Here is a 27,440-nt window from a genome sequence, read left to right on the forward strand (position 1 = left end):
TAGCAGAAATAGACATGGGGTCATGGACAAGAGCTGGAACCCCAGGTTTCATAGCAGCCTGACAGCCTGATGATTAGCGTGGCCAGAAAGACCATTTAGAGCAAGATCGTTTTGTCTCCCAAAAATGTGAAAGAACAGTGAGTCTGGTTAGCAGCCACCACAACATTCCCTCAACCCCACCCTGAGAAGTCCAAGTTACCAAGCTGATTCAGATCTACATTCTCAAGTCCAGAGTGAAAGGCATAAAAAGAGATATAAAAATAATACAGGAAAGAAAGAAAAATAATACAGGAAAAGCTGAGCGGGCAGTCATTTCCTTTTCAATACTATAAAGCAACGCAATTTTAGTATATCTTCCCAAACCAAAGTCTCTCTCTCTCTCATTCTCTATCACACACACACACACACACACACACACACACACACATCAAAAATATCTAAAAAGGTTTTGAGATGAACCTTTACCAAAACGAGGGTCAAGCCTTGGGTCTAGCCAAGAGGTGGTCTTGTTCTTATGGTTTATATAGTATATTTCTCCATCCTGAGTCATGGCTTGTTCCCATCCATCAGGAAGAGGACCTATAAGTACAAAAAAAACATCATAGTTGGTTTTTATTTGGTGCAGCTAAAAAAAGTGGGATGGGTGCTAATTTATAAAGAAAATAGGTCTTGACAAAACAATGTATTAAACCAGAATTAAACATGTGTTCAGAGAAGAAAAGTAAACCTATATACCAAAGTCTTCTGCACTTTTTAAAAGAAACTACTAATTAATAAACTCTACATTCCCCAGAGACGTGGATAGAAAAAAAGTGTTGTGAGAAATCCTTTCAGAAGTCATGACTCAAATTATCATCATTGTTAATAGGACACATTTGGTGCACAGCTTTGGGCCTGCCCACAGACCTCAAGGCTCTTCAACGAGGAGATCACACAAGTGTCCTCAAAACACCTGATGTGTCGTTAACATTTTGCTTCATGTAAAACACACTTTGGCTAATTCTGTGAAGCTCTGCTTATTTCCATGATTTATGTGATTGGCTCACACCAAGAAAATTATCACAGAGAACTAACCATATTCCAGAGAACGCTTATTTTTAAGCAGCCCAGAAGCACCAGGTCGTAGGGTGGTGGCTGAGCACTTAGAAGAGGCAGGGGAAGCCCTGGAGCTGCTGAGGGCCAACTTCTCAGGAAGGGAGAATTTCAAAGGTACAACATCTGTAAGGTAGGACTAAAGAACATGGGAATTCTAAAACTATTTGAATGAACACCTCAACTCTTTCCATCTGTGGATCAAAATGAACAGAGCACTCCCTGGGTGCCTGCCACTGCTCAGAGAAGATCATGTGCTTCAACTCATTTAACCCTCACAACCGCCGGTGACTCACGCGGTCCTCACACCTCCATTCTAACCAGGACGCTGGCACACAGTGGCTCCATACACAGGGTCACAGGGCATGCACATCTGGCAGCAGGGACCGAAACACTGCTCCTCTTCCCTGGGCTTCTTCTCAGCCATCACCCCACACTCGACACAAGCACTAAGGAAACTACTAGGTTCCTTACTTATCCTCAACTGGCATTCCAAGACACACTTGTGCGTGATGCTGGGTAACTCTGCTTAAACAGAACATTCACACAGGCCCATGGGACCCAAAGCTCTCATTCTGGCCAGTTTCCTTTATTTCAGAAACTGACCGATTTGCTACTATCCCATTGCCAAAGGTCTGCTGCTGCATACTCTCCAGAGTCCACAGGGAAAGCCCTCTTGCCGTCCTGCTTGCAGAGTTCTGTCCACAGTGAAAATTAAGCACGTCCAGAGTTGGAATTTGTCACAGGGACCCCATATTTACTAACAAGTGAATGGGAAGCAAATTCCTTTAACACATGTACATCGACCCACTTTTCTCAGTAGCATTCACTATCACATGGGCTCTATTTCACTACCAGGAAAACAGAACCCCCATAACTGAATATGAGTGCTCGGGTGCTAATTGGGAAGCCAGCTCAATAGAAAGATGCTTTAGAAAAACAAATAACTGACATTTTAAGTGCCTGAGACATCATGATGTAGAAGTCAACAGAAGTTGCAGGATGGCTCTGAACACCTCCATCAACATCAGCACATCCCAGTAGAGCCTCCAAACTTGCTGTTTTTTACTGGTATTGCTATCCACCTTGGCAGCCTGAGTCAGAACCCAGAGCAGTATCCTGGATACAAAGCAACCTTCCTGCCCCCACCACCCTGTACTGCAGGTGACACTCATGTTCTCTCTGACCCCTCTGTTCCAGGGCATCTCTAAGAACGCAGTCATCAGGAGTCACTAGCAACTCCTCTTTCTCAGCCACCAGAGCTTCCTTCCTTGGTGTCTCATCACCTCTCCTCATCGCAGTGTCCCCTATCAGCTACCAGGGATTTCTTCTTACAATACTACCTGATCAATTCTTCTATGTAACTTGTTACTTGTAAAAGCAGTTCCTTTCCTCTTGAGCAACAAAAGGAAAATACCAGCTGGACTCATTTCTTAACAGGTGTTCTTCACACACCCGAGCCCCTGTCCTCCCAACTTTTCACAAAATCAGGCCATCTCTTTGTATTTGCTGCTCCTCTTCCACAGATGTCCTTTGACTTGCCCCTTATACACTCTCATTCATTCTGCAAGAGAGCTCAGATGTCACCCCTCAATTCAGCCTTCCTCGAGGACCCCACATGGATTATGAGTTTTCTCTTCTGTGTTAACATTTACCAGATGAGCACTCACTTGTTCGCTCATCTTTTCATGCATAGGCTAGCAGTATCTGAGGAACTGCTCAGGCACTGCCTTGACATATTTTGAGCTTTAAAATCATTTAGTACATATATTATTTTCAATTGGTATATTTATAAACATGGAACACCTGAGTGGCTTAGTGGTTGAGTGTCTGCCTTTGGCTCAGGCTGTGATCCCGGGGTCCTGGGATTGAGTCATGCATCGGGCTCCCCGCAGGGAGGCTGTTTCTCCCTCTATCTGTGTCTCTGCTTCTCTCGCTCATAAATCAATAAAAAAAATCTTAAAATATATATATATATTTATAAAAAGAATAATAAATGACGTTGCTAAACCAGTGCCTTTTGTTTCTTAAACTTTTTGTTCATAAATGTATTCATATTCACAGTACTTTTAAAAAAATGTTAAAACTTACAAAAATGCAGAATGGAAAAATTGTGCAGTTTTTGTGACCTACTCCTCAGGGGAAAAAAACTAAACAAACTCAGTTTTGTGATATGTTCTGGATGCCTTTCTTGTGCCTGTGTTTCTACAACAAATGTGTACCCACTGATACCTGCTCTACCTGTCCCATACTTGCTTTATTCACTTAACATATTACAGCATCCCTTCTTGACACAACACTAGATCTTTTTCTCTTTAATGGCTTTATACATCTTACTGTACAGGCAAACCTGAGATGTGGGTTTGGTTCCAGACCACTACAATAAAGGATGTCATGTGAACTTTTTGGCTTCTCAGTGCATTTTATTTTAATTCCTTATTTTATTTGTAAAGATTTTATTTTTTCATGAGAGACAGAGAGAGAGAGAGAGAGAGAGAGAGAGAGAGGCAGAGACACAGGCAGAGGGAGAAGCAGGCTCCATGCAGGGAGTCCAACACAGGACTCGATCCCGGGTCTCCAGGATCACACCCTGGGCGGAAGGCGGCGCTAAACCGCTGGGCCACTTGGGCTGCCCTCAAAATATATTTCTTAAATACTAAGACTTGAAAGTCAAAACGACTCCTGGATGCAAGGCTGCAGGCATGAGAACAAGATTAATCTCATTGGACACCTCCATCAGAGCTCCTGGGTGACCAGGCACATTGTCAATAAGCTACCACATTTTGAAAGTTATCCTTTTTCTGAGCAGTTGGTCTCGACAGTGGACTTACTCAGTAAACCATGTGTCAACAGCTGTGCTCTCATCCAGGCTCTGTTGCTCTGTTTTTCTAGAGCACACACAATGTAGATGGAGCATCCTGTGTACAGGCCCTGAGAATTTTCAGAGTCATCAACAAGCACTGGCTGCAATGGAAAGTCACCAGCTGCATCAGTCTCATAAGAGAGTCAGCCTGTCCCTGACTTCTCCCTCTCCAGCTATGCAAATCCTACACAGTCTCTTCTTCCCTTCATTAATCATCTCAGCTGGATCTCTTGGATCACTTGGTGCAGCTTTGCCCACACTTCTTGGGTTCCTTAAACCTCACAAACGAACTCCCTCCAGCTTCTGACTTTTCTCTCTGAGGCTCCCTCACCTCTCAGAACTGGAGAGTCAGGGCCCTGCTCTGGGTGAGGCCCTCCAGACCACTGACACTTTCTATCCATCAGCAATAAGGCTGTTTTACTTTCTTACTTGTGTGCTCACTGGAGTAGTACTTTTCATTTCCTACAGAAACTTTCCTTTGCATTCACAGCTTGGCTGTTGGCACAAGAGCCCTAGCGTTCGGCGTACCTCGGTTCCCATGCCTTCCTTCCTCACTACTGTGACTTCATCATTTTCATCATTTTAAGTCTTTGGACTTAAAAGTGAAAGACCTACGGCTCTTCCTTTCACTTGAACACTTAGAGGCCCTTGTAGGGTCATCAACTGGCCTTATCCCAGTACTGCTGTGTCTCAGGAGAAAGGCCAGAGGAGAGGGAGAGACATGGGGGAACAGCCAATTAACAGCATTTATTAAACTCACCATCTTACATGCGCACAGTTCACAGCACCTGAGACAATTTTAATAGTAACATCAAAGATCATTGGTTACAAATCAGCAGAATAAACAGATGATGAAAAAGTTGCAATATTATGATAACTGCCAAAATGTGACACAGGGACACCAGGTGAGCAAATGCTGTTGGAAAAATGTCATCAACAGGCTTGATGGATGCAGGGCTTCCACAAACCTTCAGTTTGTAAAAACCTACAGTATCTGAGAAGCACAATAAAGTAGAACACAGTAAAATGAGACACGCCTACATTAGAATTCATTTATCCCTGGTTCCCAATGTTAGATATCAAAGGAGTTCTGAAATTGTAAGGCTGCTGGAGCCCTGGGAGCAGCCATGGCACTGCCACCACACTGTGATGACACGGTCACATCTCACCTACACAGTGGCCTCGTGGCTCAGCACTGACCTCATCTTTGTCATACGGATGAAACACAGGGGCATTCAGAGACATAATTCACCCAAGGGAGACAGGAAACTTGGTCAAGGTAAGATCTGAACCCATGTCTCTAACTTGACAGCTTCTGCTTTTAACCATATAATATATGCTGCTTCCCAAAGATATAAATTTACTCTCTAAAAGTTATGCAAGCGTTTCCATACATTAAATTTGCAAAGTGGAAATAGTGACTTTTTCTCATTATACAAAAGTTTAAGTCATTAAGTACTTAACATATATAAACATAATTTCAAATATTTGTTATATAGAAATCATTAAGTATTTAGCATCTCACTAAAAACAGCAGACTTAAAAAATAAAGTTCAGCAAACTTTTCACTAATACCATTCATATACACCATAAGCCATCAAAACCAAAGCTCTGGGGCACCCAGGTGGCTCAGTTGGTGAAGCATGTCTGCCTTTGGCTCAGGTCATGATCCCAGGTTCCTGGAATGGAGCCCAGCATCACACTCCCTGCTCAGCGGGGAGTCCGGTGTGCTCTCTCTCTCAGATAAATAAAATCCTTAAAAACAAAAACACAGGTCTGAAGGCACTAATTTCAGACATGAAGGTACCAAGAAAACCAAACCTGCTAACAATAGTGACAGCTGCCCTATTTTCACACCATATTTCTATTTAAGAAACCAAATAAGGTGCATATGAAATAGAATTACTGTATAATTAATTTTCTAAGCACTCAAATTAACGTGTCAAAGAGAAAAGAAAATAATGCTTTACAGATTCATTCATATTTTTCATTTAACACTGGGTAAATATAATATTATCTGGAAAAAGAGGTTCAGAAAGGATTTTTCTTTTTTTAATATAAAAACTGCTAAAAGGCAAAGAAGTAGATGAGGAAAGATAGCCTTTAAATAGTACTGGGTGGGCAGCCTGGGTGGCTCAGCAGTTCAGTGCCACCTTCAGCCCAGGGTGTGATCCTGGAGTCCCAGGGTCAAGTCCCACGTCGGGCTCCCTGCATGGAGCCTGCTTCTCCCTCTGCCTGTGTCTCTGCCTCTCTCTCTGGGTCTCTCATGAATAAATAAATAAAATCTTAAAAAAAAAAAAAATAGTACTGGACCATAATCCAATCCTTAGCAGTAAAAAAAGAAAACTGAAAAGAAACAAATCTTAAACTTTAAACATGAATTAAATAAAATACAGACCTGGGGTGTCTGGGGGGGCTCAGTCAGTGGAGTATCTGACTCTTGGTCTCAGCTCAGGTCTTGATCTCAGGATTGTGGGTTCAAGCCCCAGGTTGGGCTCCATGCTGGGTGTGGAGCCTATTTTAAAAACAAAAAAAGGGCAGCCCTGGTGGCTCAGCTTTAGCACTACCTTCAGCCCAGGGTGTGATCCTGGAGACGAGGATCCAGTCCCACGTCAGGATCCAGTCCCACGTCAGGCTCCCTGCACAGAGCCTGCTTCTTCTCTCTCTCTCTCTCTCTCTCTCTCTCTCATAATAAATAAATAAATAAATAAATAAATAAATAAATAAATAAATAAATAAATAAATAAAATCTTTAAAAGAAAAAACAAACACAAACCAAACCAAACAAAGCAGGTCTGGGCTTTACACACACAAAACAAGAGTTTTAGTTTAGAACAGTTTAGAAGAAATTCAGTGACTTGATACTTAATGCAGGAATCTAAGTCATTATGCTAAACTAACAAGCTAACTGTTAAATACTCATGAAAAGCAAAGAAAACAACAGTGATAGATTTTCTGAGCCATTAGGTTACAAATGCTATTAGAAGTGTGATTCAAATGTGTTTGGGCTAGCCTGAGAATGGAGTAAGGTCCTAATAAGTCCAAGGGGAAATCGGGGCTTCCCACAAAATTACATTTTTAAGAGAAGACCACAGATATAGATCAAAATAAATTCAAAATGCCTGAGTTCAGTTTACATTCTGATTTAATGTGTTATAATTTCTTCAATATGGAGTAGATAAAATAAAGCAAATACAAGTAGCAAAATATTCACAAAAGATGATTTAAAATTTGTGATCAAAATCACCTGGAGGGCTTGTTAAAACACGTTGCTGAACCCCACCCTTGGACTTTCTGATTGAGAAGGTGAGGGGTTAGCCTGGAAATGCCCAAGGACGCTGATGCTGCTAGTCTGGGGAACATACTTCGAAAACCACCAACTTACAATAACCACTTACAATCTTGTTAGCCGGCACAGAACTACTTCTTGACTACATCTAGATTATACACAACTACAATTACTCATCATTAGGTACCATGGGAAGTTCACAGACCAAACTCTGAGGTGCTGCGTGTCTGAGAATGCCCCACGAGGTCTGCTAGAACAGGATGACATGAATGGCTCACATCTATCAGAATAAAGCAGCTCATAATGCGGGTGATGCTTTTTCTTTGTAAAAACAAAAAACAAAAAACCTGAATGGCTCAAGCAACTATTAAGGAGAAGTAGCACAATTAATTTTTTTGTCCTCTAAGGACTACATGGAAACGAAGACTAGGGCCCTGGAGGCAAGATGAGCATATGTGATCCATGGGATGATTACTGCTCATTTAGCTTCAACTCTTGATTTTCTCAATTCAAATGAATAACCCTTATCATAATACAATTTGGTTAGTTGTGTTTCCTTCCAGGCTAGGAGTTGTTTTGTTGTTTATTTATTTATTTATGACACACAGAGAGGCAGAGACACAGACAGAGGGAGAAGCAGGCTCCTCACAGGGAGTCCAATGGGACTTGATCCTAGGACCCCAGGGTCAGGACCTGAGCCAAAGGCAGATGCTCAACCACTAAGGCACCCAAGGCGTGGCGCGTCCCTAGGAGTTTTTATTTTTGTGCATACTGAGCACTTTGTTATTTACTGTCTAGCAGAGTAGAGTGTCCACAGCGCAGAAGGAGGGGAATAAATGTTGACTGAAACAAATCGACAGGAGATTCAATTAAAATTTGTCATTTAGCTTGTGAAATAAGATATTCTGTTTTCTTTTCCTCTAAGCTCAACCTCTCCATTACCTGGCATGACAAACTGAAGGAACAAGAATACTACGAAGTCTTTTCTTCAATACGTATCTACTGAGGTCCTACTACATTTGGGCATGATGCTAGGTTCTGAGATGCACTGCAGGCAGAGAGCAAAACAGTCCCTGTTGGACGGAACTCATGTTCTAACCAGGAAAACAAACAGCTATGTATGGTGGCATAGCTGTTTGTATTGAGTTCACCCATGAACTCAAACAGCACAAACAGTGCTGGATGGTGAGTGCAGCATGCAAAAAGACACAAAGCAACATGAATGCAAACAAGGTCTTTCGGAAGAATGGACCAGAAAGGTTGCATGAAAGAGGTGAGCTTCAGGCTGAGGCTTCAAGCAGCACAAGCTGAAGCCTGCGGCAAGCATCCTGCCAGGGAAAGAGTGAAAAGGACATTATGGAGGGGCAGAGGTACCATGGTACGCAGTTTCTGCAGTCAAGACTCGACCAGAGAACTTTCATCATCCCAAACAGTGAAGTGCCAAATGAGTAACATGTGGGGATCACCGACCCTCAGGGGTAATACCGATTCTCTGAGCTCAGGGATAATCCCTAAATAAGTCAGAGTGCGCAGTAAACATTTCTGTGCTCGGTCAGGTTCACACACACTAGAGACAAGCCCCCAGACAAGGGGAGGAGGTGGGAGTTCTTCAAGGCCGACCACCACACCAAGGTCTTTTGGGAATGAGAGATTAAAAAATAAGCCCTGTGTCAAGAAGGTGGAGCATTTAATAACGTGTAAAGGTGAGAATTTTTTTAATGTAACCCTCAACGCCTAATGGGGGCTTGAAATTACAACCCTGAGATGGACAGTCACATACTCCACTGACTGAGCCCACCAGGCTCCCGGAAGGTGAGAAATCTGAATTAGGGCAAGAGAAAGAGGAGTGGTAGGCGACCATTAAAGTAATTCATAAATGAGAGTTACTTACCATTGGGGAAAATAAACTCCTAGGCAGGAATTACTACTACTGGCTAAATAACTCATGTACTACAGCAGTGCAACTTCCTGCAATACTTGAAAAACAAATAAAATACTCTGGGTCAGAACATGAAAGGTGACTCAACATCAACTTCCTGCTCTTACTTTAGGACCCTTTTGCATCAGTAATGCCTGACATCTGCAATGTCTTATCAAACAAGAAAATCTTGATAAACTACCCCACAAGTTAGATGAGCAACCTCTCCCTGTCACCACCCCACGTCATCACCCAGGACACTGCAAGTTTACTGCACACAACCTGACACGAGGTTCAAAGTACAGAACTATCAGGAGTCATTTCCTTGGAATGCAGGACCAGCAGGTAGAAAAGATGCCAGGGCCTCTGAGAGGGATCCAACACGGACCAATCTGTGTTTTGGGATTGTGGCCTCTTGTATCAATGATAAATCACAAAGTGTCCTTATTCTATGCAAAATAAGCTAAGTTCTCCACGAGCACCCATGAACTCAATAAAAAGACTCGTGACCACCAGGCACAGCCCAGACAGAACCAGCTCTCCAGAACTCATGATCTTCCAGAACCACCACCATTCACCGAGAACTCTCAAGCAGCCCCCCAGCTATAGCCGTGTCCACACAGAGGAACCCTACATCCTTCATTCTTCTCACTAACTAGACAGACACTTTACAAAAACATGTTCCCATGTTCTGAGTGATTTTGTTTTGAAACAACAATTTTATCTGCTTCTCAAACAGAAATGCAATGTAGACTCTCATATTTCCTGACTAAATTGCAGCAGCAGCCTCCAAACTGGTGTTCATCAACTGCCCATTAAACCTGGCCTCACCTCATTGGAGGAAAGGGCTCTCTGCCTCAGGCCGCCCTGAAGCCCACAGGGGAAGTCCTCAAATTGTTCTGGGGTTGCTGGAGGCCCTGGATGGCCAGGCTGATTTGACCACGGCAGCTACCCTGGCTCTAGGACCTGGGCACACTGTCTCCTCCACTCCCCTCAACAGGCCTCCTCATTCCTCCCTCCTCATTCCTCCCCTGGGGAGTGCCAATCCCCAGGTCGGCTCTGCCTGCAGATCCCTGCCTCTCCCTCGGGTCCTTCCTTTGTCCCAAGTAAGAAGATCCCCTTGAGGTTAGCCCTCAATCCACTTGGTCCATCTGCCCAGTCCCCTGCAATATCACACATTTTCACCCCCACAGTCTCCAGTGCTCCCACCCGCAGCCCATCTCCTCCTAGCATCCACTGGTGTTTTTCTTAGATTTTTATTTGAGAGAGAGAGAGAGAGAGAGAGAGAGAGAGAGAGAGAGAGAGAAAAGAGTGCGTGTGCATGTGTTTGGGGCGGGGGGGGGGGGGGGGGAGGGATGACAGGAAGGCAGAGAGAGAAGCAGACTTGCCCCTAAGCAGGGAGCCCAATGCAGGACTCGATCCCAGGACCCTAAAGTTTATGACCTGAGCTGAGGGCAGATGATTCACTGACGGAGACCCCCAGGCAACCCTAGCCTCCACTGTTTTTATCCACTGAAATTGTACTCTATTCTCATAAGGTACCTTTGGGAAGACTTCCTCAATCTTTCCCATCTACGTATTGAAATTACACTTGTTTTCATTTTTTACTGTAGCATGTATTGAATATGCTCTTTTATAGGGTTTAAGTATATAGGCCAGGTAATAGCATGGGAAGAATTTATCATTCTGTCCCAGAATATAGAAAAAGACATCTCCATTTATTCATAAATGGATATGCTTGATTTTCAAGGTTTATCAGGACAAATATGGCAACATTTATTTGAAACTACCACCAGAGTATTATTAGCTTATGACACTTTGATCTGCGGACATGTGACTTTCAAAATATACAAAGCTCGGGATCCTTGGGTGGCGCAGCGGTTTGGCGCCTGCCTTTGGCCCAGGGCGCAATCCTGGAGACCCGGGATCAAATCCCACGTCGGGCTCCCGGTGCATGGAGCCTGCTTCTCCCTCTGCCTGTGTCTCTGCCTCTCTCTCTCTCTCTCTCTCTCTGTGACTATCATAAATAAAAAAAAAAAACAAAAAACAAAAACAAAATATACAAAGCTCAAGTATATTCACCCTTGACTCTTTAGTGCTTCTGCATCCAAAGGAGTCTTCCACAGGCATAAGCATCTGAAATTTTATATGATCACATAAGCCCTTAACGAGTCCTGCCCCATGAGTAACATTTTCAGGTAGACACACTTCAAACAGTTGTCATGTATAATCAATATTAAATATTACTGTCACTGTTTTTGTGGTTTCAATAATCTAAGTGTGGAACAAGTATTTATGAATGTATTAGTTGAGGAAAACACAGTTGATGAAATCAGGTTTTGGTAAAAGAAACAGGATTTCTCCTCTGGTTTCCATTGCAACAGTTTTACTCTCAGAGTGAAAACTGACTTAAAGCATGCAGCCTCAGGTCACAGGGCAAGACTGTGTCATTCTTGTGTATAGGCCTAGAAGCTAAAAAGATTATGAATATACTGATAAAAATCTACTTCACTAACACAAATGCAAGTGTGGTGACCAGTCCATTTTTTTTTCCCTTCAAGTTAGGGTATACTCCTAGGTCATGTGGGTAGTTAAAAGATTTTTCTGCCAAACGAGGGGACTTGATGGTGAGCCCCAAGCCCTGACACTACTTACTTGCATTCAGGTCCTCAGCATGCTGGGTGCCCACTATGATGCTCACGTCCCCTTCACAGCACATGCCTCACTGGGCTCTAATCTGTGCCTACACCACCTACCTTCCCCAGGAGGCCGTAAGTCAGAAATAAGCACATAATTGTTTGTCCTGTTCTCCCTACAGCTGAGCACTGAAACCACACAGAACCAGTTTGTTGACCTGAAATGAGTAAAAACCTATCTGTGTAAAGAATGACTGATGTAGGGGCCTCTGGGCTCAGTTGGTGGAGTGTCTGCCTTGGGCTCAGGTCATGATCTTGGCGTCCTGGGACTGAGCTCTGCATCAGGCTCCCTGCTCAGTGGGGAGTGCCTCTCCCTGAGTTCATGCTCATTCTTGTGCACTCTCTCTCAAATAATAAATAAAATTAAAAAAAAAAAAAAAAAAGAATTTGTCTTGGTCATCAGATTCTTAGTTTGTGCTTTTATAAATCACAGATTTTTTTTAACAGTTGATAACATTTTACTGAATTTTTATAGTAAACAAGTGCTTATACAAAATGATGGATTCTGTGTGATAGGAAACAGGAAGAACATTAAGATAGGAGTCAGAAAGCAGCTCTTTCCCACTCCTACAGTTCTGGAGTCTCCGGTGCATGCAGTCTGCGTACCAGCAAGTGTCAGCACCACCCGCAAACTCCCACTCCACATCTGCTGAATCACAATCTGGATTTCTCACATACTGTGACCCTGCCCCATTCCCTTTCTTTGGGCAAACCTACTGAAGCTCAGGTCCTGAATCCAGCCGCTCCTACCACTTCCCCCTCCACCACACAGACTTATTACAACTGCACCCAACTCCTATTCTAAGTCAGAAAGCGTGCTCAGGTTGTATCACTGCCTCTTTGAGACCTGTAAGCTCCTCTATGACATGTCTTCTGTGCTAGCTTTCCCAGATGCTTCCTGAACATCCCGCAGTACCTCTGAACTGGCTGTTGTGGGATGCGTGGAACATTCCTCCCTTTCCCTGAGGTATCTGCATAGCTCTCGGCTCATTTACCTCTCTGCTCAATGACAGAGTCGTCACCTCCCTGCCTCCCCAGCCAACTACTCTCCATCTGTAACTGATTTTTCTCTTGCCATTTTTAACTATCAGACACACTGTATATATACAATTACGTTCTGTATTCTCATGATGTGCAAGAATGCATGGCACATGGTGGGTATTCAGCACGTGCGCTCAGGGAATGAATGAACACTTGGCTTCTGAGACGCCTTCTCCAGCCTGCAAGGCACATGGCCCTCTATTTGCTCAGCATTCAGTGCATATGTCTGCTCTAATATTTACTGTTGTCATTAGATGGGAAAACCTGTTTTAACTTGACTCTGCAATCTCAGTGGCCATTAAAGTGCCTGCTACAAAGTAGGGCATTTGGAATTTGTTGAATGAATAATTTAGAAAGAGAATACTGTCTCTCAAGGTAAAACTGAGACTTTATTAAAAATCATTTTCATGTTTGGGGAGCCTGAGTGGCTCAATGTCGACTCCTGATTCTGGTTTGGGCTGTGGTCTTGGGTCCTGGGATGGAGCTGGGTGTGGGCTCCCTGCTCAGCAGAGAGTCTACTTCTCCTTCTCTCTGCTGCTTCCCATGCTCCTGCCCACTCTCTCTTTCTCTCAAATAAAATTTTTTTAAAATCACTTTCATCTTTGTGGCAGCTGGAAGAAAGAACATCCTCAAGGAAAATGCCCAGTACAAGCTCAGAGAAGTTTCCAGAATGCAACCCTTTGAAATTTTTTCAGGGCAATGAGAGTCTCCTCTATTTTAACTTAACAGTTCAGACTTTCAGTAACTAAATCTGAGAGGGTAGCTTCTGTAGGTTCAATCAGACTTCAGAATGCTCAAAGAAAGAAACCACCTTTGAAAAACTGTTTGACCTAATGTGATTTCTGCTACCACATGTTTACTGTTGCAGGATTTTTAAAAATTTCGCTGACACTGCCTATATATGGTAGTCTATGGATATCATTTTTAAAGAATTAGCATTTTAATCTTTCACACAAATATTCCTCTTATGAGTCAACCAGAAGTATTTAGAAATCAGTGGGAAAGACAAAATATTCTAACACTATCCGGAGGAGAAATAAAACAGACATTTATTTTTTTCTTAAATGTAAGTAACTGAATCTCTTTCTCATCTTCTCTACTCCAGAGCTGAGTAAAGTTTCTAAAATTCTATAGATAAAAACTGAAAAAAGAGTGGAACATGAACACTTGTATTTGTAACAAGCACCAACATCTAGTAATGCATGCCCAAGAGAGCTGGGAGCGATGACACTCACAGGCCAACTTTTCTCTTTATTTTCTATAACAGTATCCTTGGCTTTCCTTAGTCTGCTGGTTAAAATAACAGAACATTAGGTTCAGTATTTGCACTAAAATCTTAGTTAACTTCCAGGATTCAAATGAACTTTACTTTCTCAAACAATTATTTCAAAAACTGCTAGTAGACTTTTAAAAACAACTGTCATTTGTGCTGCATATCAGGTAAGGGAACTGAGCCACCGTGCGTCTGTCCATGTCCGTTCCCCCCCTTTGCCATGTTTACAACAGAGCCTCTCACAGAAAGCAAACAAAACAGGAAGGAATTACTACAAGAAATACTGATCTCCAGCCACTGAAGAACCAAGAAACTCCCCTTATCTGCCTTTCAACATGATTAGCTGGGATTTCTTCAATAAGGAATGAAGACACAAATACTTTAAAAAATGCTATAGATTGTACAGGCCCATACATTAATACGGAAACACAAAATTCCATCCCAGAGCAACTGACTTTAGGGTTCTGCATATGTAGTTGGGGATGGGGGGGGGGGTAGAATGACCCTTGCCCTGGGAGCTTATTTCAGTTAGACTCAGAATCGAGAAAGACAATTTATATCAGGTAACAATTTATATCAGAACAATTTATATCAGAAAGACCATTTATATTATATCTATTGTTCCATCTGCCAAATGTTGCCACCTTACCCAGGTAGTTCTAAGTTTTAATATTATTTGGAAAACATTTTGAAGTTAACAGTCATTACTGGAGTGGGTTAACATTAAAAACGATCCCCAGCAGACAAAGGAAAAGCGCTCACCATCTGAGCACATCAGAGGCCACGGGCTGATCGCGCAGGAGGTAGCATGCCCCATGAGGCAGCAGAGTCCTGGAGGCACCTCAACTAGGTGGACAGTGTGTGCGGCACACAATGGGACTTACCATTGACCACAGAGGAACTATATGCGAGGAGACATGGAAACAGCCTCTCCGGTCACTGGCCGCCTGCCTGGACACCCTCAACCCACTACATCCCCACTTTCCCAGTACTCTCATCTTCACAGTTCCCACCGTTCATGCACAACTGTTAGTCATGAAGTGGACTGCTCCTTGTTCTTGAATTAAAAATACAGTTCTTGTTGTCGTGTTACTAACCATTCTTCTAACTTTAATTATCAAATCACAATCAAGACACAACTATGTAAAACAAACCAAGTTTCCTGAGAGTAAGTTACACTGGTTCTGATTATTAGGCTTTTGTTTTTTACTACTTTCCCTTTTCCTGTGGCTATCTTTTCTTAATTTATGTACAGTTCCAGATTCGAGGGGGAAAAAATGCAACCATGGTTTACAAAAAGATATCTGGGATAGGAGCTTGAGAGTAATAATAAAATACACGGGCTCTCCTACTCCATTCACTGCTCTGACTCTGGGCTTCGTCATGGTTTTATTCCTGTTCAATAGACTTTAGCATATCTCCTACCATATATTGGACTTTAGCTCCACAAAATTTCCATCTTAGAACAGTCAAGAACTTTCAGAAGAATCAAAACAACTTTAACTTTAATGAGAAGAAGAAAATCATATTGATATTTAGCACTCCACCATCTAAACCAAACAATCTGTAAAAAGTTCACACAATGATTCATGTTTGGTGATTAAAAAAAAAAAAAATCACTGTAAATGAAGAGTGGCTCCCTGTTTGTAGAAAGTGAATACAATGTAAACCATCAGATAAAGTGATATCGACCATCTACACAGCCATTACCCCAAGCAGGGTGTGCTGTTGTGTTACTGTGTCCCCAGGAGGGCCTGGGCCCCTGAGGAGCTGCCGGTCTGCCCATGCCCGTGCCCCTGTGGTCTGTGGCCCCCTCCTGCAGCCTGCCCAAGACCCCACAGGCCCTGAGCCACAGAGCTGGGCTTCAAGCCCATCCTGCTCACCTGAACCCTTACTCTCCATCTTCTCTATCCTCCTCCACTCCAGAGGTGAAAGGCATAATTCGAGGCTGCTGAGCTACCAAACAGGAAGCAGGAATTACCAGCTCCGAAACCTGTTGTTAGCTCTGCAACCTCCCTCCACAACCTTTCACCCTTTCTTTACTTTTTAAGGTTAAGAATCTTCCATCTACTTTTACCTGTGCTTCTCCCGTACCACACTCACTGTCAGCCTAACATTTCTCTGGGTAAGCATCTCCCCCTGACTGGTTTTTGGTGCTGGGACTGCATGAAGCAGGAGGACACAGGCTGGCAGGGAGGAGCTTGGCACCCCTCACACCTTCACAACTGAGAGCATCTGCTCTACCCATCGTGATGTGTTCCCTTGGGATTCCACACAGGTTTTCCTAAGAGGGAAATGTGAAAGTGCTACCCTGCTAGATGTGGACATTAGCCAAATAAAAACAACAAATCTTTTAAAATGTACCTGTGATAAGTCATTTGACTTTAGATTGTTACCAGAAGTAGACAAAAAAATTGAATCATTGCTTAATTTAAATCAAGGCTTATGATTTCTAATGGTCCTAATAGTTACCAGCCCTTGGGCACCAAATTATCTCTGGATCATCAGAGTCTACTTTCTTGGGCAGCCTGGGTGGCTCAGTGGTTCAGCGCCACCTTCAGCCCAGGGCCTGATCCTGGAGACCTGGGATCAAGTCCCACGTCAGGCTCCCTGCATGGAGCCTGCTTCTCTCTCTGCCTGTGTCTCTGCCTCGCTCTCTCTGTGTGTCTTTCATGAATAAATAAAATCTTTTAAAAAAAAAAAAAAGAGTCTTCTTTCTTGACTTTACTGGTGCTTTTAGATTCAGGTATCTTGCAGGTCGCTGTTATCAAACTACTACTAAAAATTTAGTATCTTCGTATCAATAAAACTGGGTAAAGGAAGAATATCACATTTCTCTCTCCCAAGTCTGTATTTCCAAACGTTTAACACAAAAGTCACTAATATTTACAAACGCTTCAATATGTAGATCCTAACCAGGCATCAAAGGGCTGATTGTGTGCTAAAGGCATAATATGCTTAAAATAATTTCAGGGCAATCATCTCAAGTAATTTAAATTGTTTTTGTTTTTTTTAAAGTAATCTCTACCCACAACGTTGGGCTGCATCCTGAGACCAAGAGGTGCACACTCCATGACTGAACCAGCCAGGTACCCATCAATCATCTCAGGTAATTTAATAGGATAGGATTTATACATACTTCTACATAAGTCCATATTATTATATATTTTAATGTAAAGTAAGATAGGACTATTATCTTACTGAATTACTTAGATTTTCTTTTAGCTTTTTTTAAGATTTAAAGAAAAAGTGCATGCTCGAGGCAGGGAAGGAGCAGAAGCAGAACCTCAAGCAGACTCCCTGATGAGCACAGAGTCCCTTGTGGGGCTTGATCCCATGACCCTGAGGTCACAATCTGAGCCCTGAGCCGAATACAAGAGTCCAGAGTCCAGCCACACAGCCAATTGTGCCACCTTGGCATCCCTTAGTTTTCTTTTCCTCACTTTTCAAATTCCTTTCACAAGGTTCAATGCCATTTATTTGCCAATTAAATGGACAGTTGAAGATATAAATTAACAAAAGATATAGTAAGTCATGCCTCTAGAACATTATCCAGATGTACCATTTAATCGGCAAATAAATGATTTCTCAATTACATATATTAATTGGCAGCTAATTACAAACCATGGGTATCCAGTGTAGCAATGAAATCCATCATTTCAACTTCCTATTTTGAAAAAGGGCTTGGGGAAAAAAAACAAGTAAACCAATCGCTTTGCTAAACTGAATCAGACTAAGAAATAGGATTTCATAAAATCTCAGAATCAGAGAGAATTTTAAAAGATCAGTCGGCATAGTGAATCATTAAAAAACTATGCAGAAAACAGGTCTAGAGCATCTAAAGAAAATGACCATGTTTTAAGGAAGTAGTCTGATTAGGAATAGACCAGAACACACAGTTACACTCATTTTATTTATTTATTTATTTATTTATTTATTTATTTATTTATTTATCCATCCATCCATCCATCCATCCATCCATCCATCAGACACACACACACACACACACACACACACACACACACACACACAGAGGTGAGACACAGGCAGAGGGAGAAGCAGGCTCCACGCAGGGAGCCCGATGTGGGACTCGATCCAGGGACTCCAGGATCACGCCCTGGGCTGGAGGCAGGCGCTAAACCGCAGAGCCACCCAGGGATCCCTCTTTTTTTTTTTTTTTTTTTAAAGCAAAACTAGAAAGTTCTTGCTTAAATAATTAATGATAAAAATGTAAGTCAAGGTGCACCTACGTGGTGCAGTTGATTGACAGTATGACTCCTGGTTTTGGCTCATGTCATGACCTCAAGGTCCTGAGATGGAGCACCACATTCGGCCCAGCATGGAGTCTGCTTGGGTTTCTTTTCTTTTCTACTTTCTTTCTTTCTTTTTCTCTTTCTTTCTTTTCTCTCTCTCTCTCTCTCTCTCTCCCTCCCTTCCTCCCTCCCTCTCTCTCCTCCAATTTTTCTCTCAAACATATCTTTTTTTTTAAGATTTTATTTATTTATTCATGAGAGAAACAGAGAGGGAGTGGCAGAGGGAGAAGTAGGCTCCATGCAGGCAGCCCCACGTAGGACTCGATCCTGGGACTCCAGGATCACGCCCTGAGCCAAAGGCAGGGGCCAAACCGCTGAGCCACCCAGGGATCCCCAATAAATATATCTTTTTTAAAAAATGTAAATCAAGTTGCATGTAGCACCACTGCCCAAGGAAGTGCTTCAGAAGTGAAGTGCATTGGGACGCCTGGGTGGCTCAGTGGCTGACCATCTGCCTTTGGCTCAGGGCATGATCCTGGAGCCCCAGGATCCCACACCCGGCTCCCTGCATAGAGCCTGCCTCTCCCTCTGCCTATGTCTCTGTGTCTCTCATGAATAAATAAATAAAAAAATTTTTTTTTAAAAAAAGGAAGTGAAGTGTGGGGGTTTTCTCTTTTATCTGAAGGCTTCAGATTAGCATTCAGTTTAGAAGGTATTCCCTTCAGGGTGAAAACCGTAAATACCAAGGCTTAGCTGGAAGCCATCTGCTGCTTTGTTACAGTAAACACCCTCAAAATTTATTGAAATCGCCTCACAATTCTCTTTGCTCTCCAGGTTCTCAAAGATTATTATCCAGACAGAGATGAGCATTGAGTTTGCAGCTTTTCTATGGAGACACGCTGAGACAGAGATTAAGCCCTTTCCTCTCATGGCTATTGAGAAACTGGGCTGTGCACCTCCCCAAGCACCACTGTTCTTTGCTCCTGGATGGAGAAAGGGGAGTCGCTGGGTTGAGACCTCACTACAGTGACACACGAGTTGTCATTTTATGTGAATGTGATAACAGCAAGATGATGTTTCTCATGACCTCCATTCCACGTATCTCCAGACTGTGTCAAGGTCCTATGTATTCTTACATGTCCGCTAACCATGTCCGCTTACATGTCCATTTCCCTGAGAAATGAAAGCCAAGTGTCATGTGCTCAAGCCTCAGAGTAAGCAGAGGTCTGTGGCTGCCAGAATGGTCTCAGCAGCCTTGGCCCTCAATGCACCAGTTCTGCCCCCGAGCGTCCATGTGACTAAATTCCCAATAATCCACACTTACATCCATCCTATTCTGAGAATTCTCAGATAGCCTTAATTTCATATCTTACTCTCATTCTGAAACTTCTGGTAACTTCCTTTCCTTTTTTAGGATCAGTTTTTGTTTGGGTTTAGAAAACACCTCTGTAGTTTTCCTACATCTGTCTTTTCGTTTTGTAACCCCTCATACAGCCAGGCCTGTCCATCAAAGACAATGACTTTTAGTGTCCTCTGTCCACATCCCTCCTATTGAAGACGCAGTGTGCGCTTTATGATTTCTGCCCCTCCTCCAGCACACCCCCCATGCACCTCTGCTGGGCTTGAAAACATCCCCTGAGCACAAGCAGGTCCTGTCCCTCTGCTGCCCTCGGGGCTCTTCCCTGTCTCCTGTCCCAATCCTGGTCCCCACACAGAAGAAGAGGATGGGCTCAGGAGCCCCATGACCAAGGACTGAGCCAGCTGTGTGATTATGAGAACACTACTGACATTCTCTCAGACAGGAAGGGAGACGGGTGGGGACAATGGGAATGTCCACGGCCGCTGCGAGGATGAACTGTGGGAGTCCAAGCAGACCCCACTCATATTACTGACCCTCCTCCTCCCACCACTGGCACACCCACGTCTCTCCAGGCGGCTTGTCCCATTTCAGGCCAAGTCTGTACCTCCGAGCTCCCGTCCAAACCCCCACTCCTAACCCCACCCTGCTCCAAATGTCCCCACCAAAGTTGCCTCTGTTTACTGAATACAACTACAAGTAAGCATGCCTACTAATTTATATGCAGTATATAAAACATATTTTTCATTTCACAAACAAAATATAAACACAAATATTCTGAAACCCACTAAAACCAATTTGATATTCTCTTTTGATTTTAAACACAAATTTGAATACAAATTCTCCCTACTTTGTCAGGCCATTACCATTAGAATATTTAATAGGAATAAAATAAATTAATATTCTAAAAGAATCACAATCAACCTTGTTAGATGCAAAATGCCTAAATCTTTCAAAATAAACTTTAAATTAATGAGTTATTTATGACTAGTTTCCTAGGCATAGTTTTAGATGGAGCATGACATAATGAATAATGTGAATCATCTTTGGACTATATAATATAGGGCAGTTTTCACAACTTTTATTTGGAAATTACATGATTAAAAAAAAATCTACGTGTCAAGTAAAAATATTAGTCAAATACTTTCCTAACATTTTGTCTTAAAACGTTTAACTTAAATATCACATATAAAACAAATTCTGAGAATAGGTAAATATATTCTTATTAAAATAAGCTAAAATGGATGATTTAGGGAATTCACCGTTTTTCAAGAGTTTACAAGAAGGTTTACAAGATAAGCTTAGTCCTGAATCTTGTGTCATTTTTGTTTTCGCACTTAACTGTTCAGAATTCAAGAATTCAGCCCACTGAAGGCAAGAACAGAGTTATGCAACAGCAGAAACACTGGACACACTGGCATCATCTCTGGGGGCAGAAGGACATTTCTTTTCTTTTTTTTTTTTTTTTAAAGATTTTATTTATTTATTCATAAGAGAGACACAGAAAAAAGAGGCAGAGACACAGGCAAAGGGAGAAGCAGGCTCCATGCAGGGAGCCCGATGTGGGACTCGATCCAGGGACTCCAGGATCACACCCTGGGTTAAAGGCGGCGCTAAACCGCTGAGCCACCCAGGCTGCCCGCAGAAGGACATTTCTAAGTCTATGAGCTCTCTAGGTAAGGAGCCCTTGTGTCAACCTATGGTAAGAACCCCCATGTATTGGCAGCTCTTTTCCAAAGGCTGCTGTTTGACAAAACCTACAGGACAGCTGCTCATGCTGTCTTGGTCCATGTGCCTGGCGAGGAGAATGGATGCACTGTGAGAAGAAAGCCATCGAAGCCCCAAGTGCTGCTCGTGACCGTGGCTGCCACCTGTGCTTTGAACCGGGGACCTCAGCAAAGGGGGTGACGTGGGGGCACAGACAAGTGGTTAGAGAACCACATCGAAGGCTCCAAGCCCTGATGCCAGTCCTGGAGCTGCATCTTCCTTGAGGAGGGAGCACCTGTTCCTCCTGTCCACAAAGATGCAGGATGGGGCACGATGGCCTTGGGCCCATGTAAACACACATCTAATGACTAGGGGTGTAATGAACTTCTACTGAGTATCTGTCCTGCACTACAACTGTAAATAAAAGCTTTAGATTTACTCTCTTATGTCTTTTCATATCTCCTGCTCTCTAGTAATGGGCACTGAAATCCACATTATGTAGATAAGAAAAACAGGAGATTTAAAAACATTGCCAAATAAGAAAAAAAATCCATACTCAGGTCTGCTGTCTGTTAAAAGGGTGAAAATGTGTTCAATAACACACACTAGACCTCAGAAAGACGCCTGGAGTTTATATGTTGCTACCCTCCAGTCACTTTCAAGGCAGAATAAGTATGTGCTTTAAAGGGTAGGCTCAGTCTGTGAAGCATATGCCTTCGGCTCAGTTCATGATCTCAGGGTTCTTGGGATCAAGTCCCAGGTTGGGAGAGCCTGCTTTTCCATCTGCCCCTCCCCCAGCTAATGTGTGTTCACAAGCGTACTCTCTCTCTCATTCAAATAAATAAATAAATAAAATCTAAATAAATAAGTAAATAAATACAAGGTAGTTAGGAACACCAGAACTTGGCTTCCCATCCAAATTACAAAGGGAAGGAAGAAACACCCAATTTCAAGACAAAAGAAAGCAGTAGTCAAACACAAGCAAATCAAAATTGAGCAAATGAGAGATCTGACATACTGACTTCAGAAGTGAAACTTAAAAAAAAAAAAACAAAAACAGAAATGAACTGTCACCCAAGCTCCAGTTTTGTTAAAAGAGTTATTACCATTTTGCGCAGAGAATCCTATGCATGCACAAGCCTTGCTGCGTGTGCTGGGACAAGTGTCTCACTCACCTGAGGCTGAGGTCATCATACTCTGCTGCACTGGGGGGCTGGTGGGTGCCGTGACGCTCATCTGGGACAGCATGGCCTTCCTGGGGTCCTGCCACGTCGTCGTCTGATCGATGTGACTGAGACATAACAAATCAGCGTGTTAGACCACACACACACATCCTCAGAACAGCCCCCAGCACACTGCGCTGGAGCACACAGGCAGGCCAGGGCGCTTACTCCCTTTCCTCTGCAATCTTTCCTCACCCCTGTGCCATGTGCTCTACTCACATTTCCTAGATACTATCCCAGCAAGATCTGAGAAACCACACTGGCAATGTTAAGGGAAGGGAAATCATTTTCACCTCTGGGACTAATACTATCTGCTTCTCATAAAAGGTGATTTATAAACCAATCATCTGTGATAGCAGTCATCTGACCAAAACCCCAAATTCACAAGGGTATCACCCACTTTTTTCTCTGGGAGCTAAGAATGCCAATTAACATATACTTTTTAGAACTAAAGCCCATTAAGTAAACCACAAAAGAATGAAAAAGTCTTATTCTAAATTACTGGTTTATTCCAAAGCCAAAACAAAATGAAAATCTTCATCTGAGCAAATGAGAGATCTGACATACTGACTTCAGAATTCAGTTTTCACTACCTCATGATTGTCAAAGGTCTGTTAGTTGCTAAATAAAACATTTAGATGTTAAATGCTGCATCCTGTTACTACTGCAAAACATCTTATCACACGTGCACAAACATCTGAGCATCTATAAACTGGATGCAAAGGGTTAAAGATTCTGTGAACTATAAGACTACCAGGCTTCTAGCACAGAATCCAGCACAGGATCATTCAGAGATTTCTTCTTCCAGCAAAGTCTGTTTAGTGAAACAAGCTAAAAACACTGTATATGTGAAACTACTTAAGAAATTATCCTGAAATAGGGATCCCTGAGTGGCACAGTGGTTTAGCGCCTGCCTTTGGCCCAGGGTGCGATCCTGGAGACCCGGGATCGAATCCCACATCAGGCTCCCGGTGCATGGAGCCTGCTTCTCCCTCTGCCTGTGTCTCTCCCTCTCTCTCTCTCTCTGTGACTATCATTAAAAAAAAAAAAAAAATTATCCTGAAATAGAAATAGCCAGAGACATATTCAAACACTGATCAAAGTTCTCTCTGTATAATTTATAAAAGCAAAAACTTGAAAGCCAGCTAATCTCTAATGAAAGGGATTGGTTAACTAAATATTAGAATGTATGACAGACTACAGTGCAGCTACTGAAAATACTTTAGAAGAGTATTTAATAACATGGAAAGTATTTGTAATACAGTTACGTACAGTTTGAGCTTATGTGTGTATATGCTGAAAACACGGGGAAGACAGACGTCATTTTCACAGTGTTTGTTCCCAGATGGCTAAATTACAGAACTCTGCCTTGCTAATGCTAGGCTTTCCTATTATTAAACAATCATAAACTAACATTACTTTTGAATAGGGAGTGGCCAAAAATAAAGGGTTATTTTTAAGAAGTTTCCACCCTCAATCATTTTCTGTATGGCTGCTTCAATTTCTGAGTTCTCTCTTCTCGAATCCTCTCGTGTCACAATGGTAAGGAAATGACACTCTCGTTAACTTTTCTGAAATGAACTAGAATGGTACTCCTATCAGTAAGAAAGGATCACTGCACTCTGGCTAGAATGATATGAACCTCAAGTATTATCTACTAGCAATGGGAGAATGATTTGTCCTCCCAGGCAAGAAGAAAGGGGATGAAAACAGGGAAGGCCTGTCCACTTCCGAACAGCAGGGTACCTGTCAAGTCGGGGTTCCTGCAGACCAACTATAAATACTAAGAGTATTTATTTACTTAGTGGAGCATGTAATTTCTCGAACCATAACTTACCAGCACACTCCCCTACCAGTTATATGCTTTTTAGCACTAGCACTAGCATTTGCTCAGGCCCAGACAATAGGCACAACCTTGTTTCCATCCTGCCCTGGAAGCACCTCCTTCCAGAAGACTGGGTCCTTATCAGACTCAGGAAGAGCCTATTCCTCTTCCCTTCCAATCCTCCATATAAGCCACTAAACAAACAAAACCATAAAATGCCTTCTAGATACGTACTGCTTCTCATGCTTACAGACATCAAGCAATACCTATGGGGTAATTAATACAATGGTACTAAAAAGAAGCTTACAATCCTCAAGAACAAAATTTACAGAAATATTTCTCACTGCCTATATAATATTAAGAAACTAGGTAAGGAAATGGCCAAGTGATTATTACTGGATCTTCAATTTCAAAGTATGTGCCCCTACCTACTCCTTTTGTCGAGTACTTCCTAAAATCCCCCTGCCTGTGAGGGGTACAGGAGAGGAGGGAGGAATACTGGAAGCAAGTTGAAGATACTGCACGTAGTTTCCTAACTACTCAACAGGTGAGTTTCCCTGAAAACTGATCAACTGGGGCACCTGGATGGCTCAGTGGTTGAACATCTATCTGCCTTCAGTTCAGGTCATGATCCCAGGGTCCTGGGATCTAGTCCCACATTGGGCTCCACCACAGACAGTCTGTTTCTCCCTCTGCCTGTGTTGTGTCTCTGCCTCTCTCTCCTTGTCTCTCATTACAAAACAAAACAAAAAACTAATCAGTTACAAAAATCCTATTAATCCATTCATAACCAAATAGGGCCCCACCTGAGGGCTTAGGAAGACCTCCTCTGATGACTTCTGTAATACAGGCACCAACCTATACATTTGTTCCTAAAGCTTCTTTCTCCTTGAAATAAATTAGAGTTTGAATAAAGAGAACACACTTACTGCTCTCCAAAGATCATTTTACTGAAATGTTACAAAAGCAATACAAATGCTAAAATTTCTCTTCCAGACACAGCCCTTAAGCCCCAGTGAGATAGCTGAGAGCCCCAGAAAGCTGTACCAGAGTATGCTAATGGCGCATTTACTTTAAAAAATCTAGAGCTCAGGATCCCTCGGTGGCTCAGCGGTTTACCACCTGCCTTCGGCCAGGGGCATGGTCTTGGAGTCCCAGGATCGAGTCCCACATCGGGCTCCCTGCATGGAGACTGCTTCTCCCTCTGCCTGAGTCTCTGCCTCTCCCTCTCTCTGTGTCTCTCGTGAATGAATAAATAAAATCTTTAAAAAAATAAAAAATCTAGAGCTCTTTAAGGAATAAAGATGTCATTATCTAAACTGTCCAACTATAAAAGCATGCAATCACTTAGATGCCAAAGAAAATGTGAAATAAAATTAACTTAGAATTTGTACTTATTCTGTAAGAATAAATCATAAAATTATTATTTTATCCTAATAAGTCAATTTGAAACAGTATGCCTCAAAATATCCATCCTTTTTATCATAAGAACAAGAATTTTTATAAAAACATCTAATACCTCAAAAAAAGTATTCTTGCCAAGACCAAATAGTTTGCAAGGTCTACTCTTCCCCCTAGATATTTCACGGTACCTCTCCTTTACCTCCTGTGGTCTTTGTTCTAATGTCATATTCACAGTGTGGCCTTCCCTATCCATGTCACCTAAAATCTACCATGTCTAAACTTAGAGTACCTCTTCTCCACTTTATTTTTTTTCCTGATAATCCTTCATCATAATCTGACCTATTTTATTTTGTTTCCCTGTTTCCTCTCACTAACAAAAGCTCCAGAGAAACAGGGGCTTTTATTCACTTTATTAACTACTGAATCTTCAATGATTAGAAGGCTGTTTGATAAATATGTCAGTGAATTAATGAAAAGAAAGCTTTTTTCTTCCTTTTTTGCCCTAAGAACATTAATTTCTCTCAAAGTCCTTGTAGCCTTACTGACTTTATACCAAACACCCACCTTTGCCAAAAAATGAGATTCCAAAAAATGAGATTAATGTAGGTCCACTAGAATTAGCATGGAGACTTCTAGTGGCAGTGGCAAGAGCAGGCTGGGTAGCATGAGGAGGGTGGTAGTGACAGGATGTGAGGAAGCTGACAGATTTAGTTGTGTAAAGGGAAGAAAGTTAAACTGCAACTAGATGCACAGGAGTTTCTGTTTCTTTCAAGAGGTAGAAGCACAAAATTAAATGTGCATGGAAGCAGATGAGCTTGGGATCCCTGGGTGGCTCAGCGTAAACTGCTTTGGCCCAGGGTGTGATCCTGGAGTCCCAGGATCGAGTCCTAAGATTGAGTCCCACATTGGGCTTCTGCATGGAGCCTGCTTCTCCCTCTGCCTGTGTCTCTGCCTCTCTGTCTCTCATGAATAAATATATAAAATCTTTAACAACAACAACAAAAAGAAACAAACAGATGAGCTCAAGAGTTATAGTCACCATCAGAGGGCAGGAAGAAGAGAACGTAGACACAGCTTTCATTATAACCCAAGGTGGATGCAGCAGAAGCAAAGAATTTCACTGGCTGGTAAGAGGAGAATGGGTTTTGGGGTGAGGACTTCAATTTTCTGAAGAGCATGAAATAATGAGGCTGGTATTATTGGTAACCCCACTATGCAAATAGAAAATTCAGGGATGTGGGCGCCTGGGTGGCAGTTGGGTCAGAGGACGCCTCTTGGGTTTTGGCTCAGGTTATGCTCTCAGGGTCATGAGACTGAGCCCCACATGGGGCTTCCCCACTCAGTGGGGCATCTGCTTGAGGATTCTCTCCCTTTGTCTCTCCCTTCTCTTCAAAATACATAAATCTTTTTTAAAATGAAGAAAAGAAAACTCAGGGACTTGTACAAAATCACATAACCAGGGCATAGGAGGATTGCACGTGGCATCCGGGAATTCTGAG

The 27,440-nt window shown here is 42.5% G+C and overlaps 1 protein-coding gene across 6 annotated transcripts in view; it reads right to left on the minus strand.

Moving 5' to 3' along the window:
• The window catches only part of YAP1 (Yes1 associated transcriptional regulator), a 114,207-nt gene that overhangs the window by 36,578 nt on the left and 50,189 nt on the right, over positions 1-27,440 (minus strand). For 2 of the 6 annotated variants that reach the window (XM_041770299.1, XM_041770297.1), the window contains exons 3-4: positions 22,665-22,780; positions 466-579 (exon numbers count right to left, since the gene is read on the minus strand). In XM_041770299.1, coding sequence (XP_041626233.1) covers positions 466-579; positions 22,665-22,780 — 230 coding nt within the window. Of the gene's footprint in view, positions 1-459; positions 580-22,664; positions 22,781-27,440 lie in introns of all 6 variants that reach the window. The other 4 variants (XM_041770298.1, XM_041770296.1, XM_041770301.1 and 1 more) reach the window with 2 other exon arrangements.

Source organism: Vulpes lagopus, chromosome 10, assembly GCF_018345385.1.
Source record: "Vulpes lagopus strain Blue_001 chromosome 10, ASM1834538v1, whole genome shotgun sequence".
In the NCBI taxonomy this organism is placed as follows: domain Eukaryota; kingdom Metazoa; phylum Chordata; class Mammalia; order Carnivora; family Canidae; genus Vulpes; species Vulpes lagopus.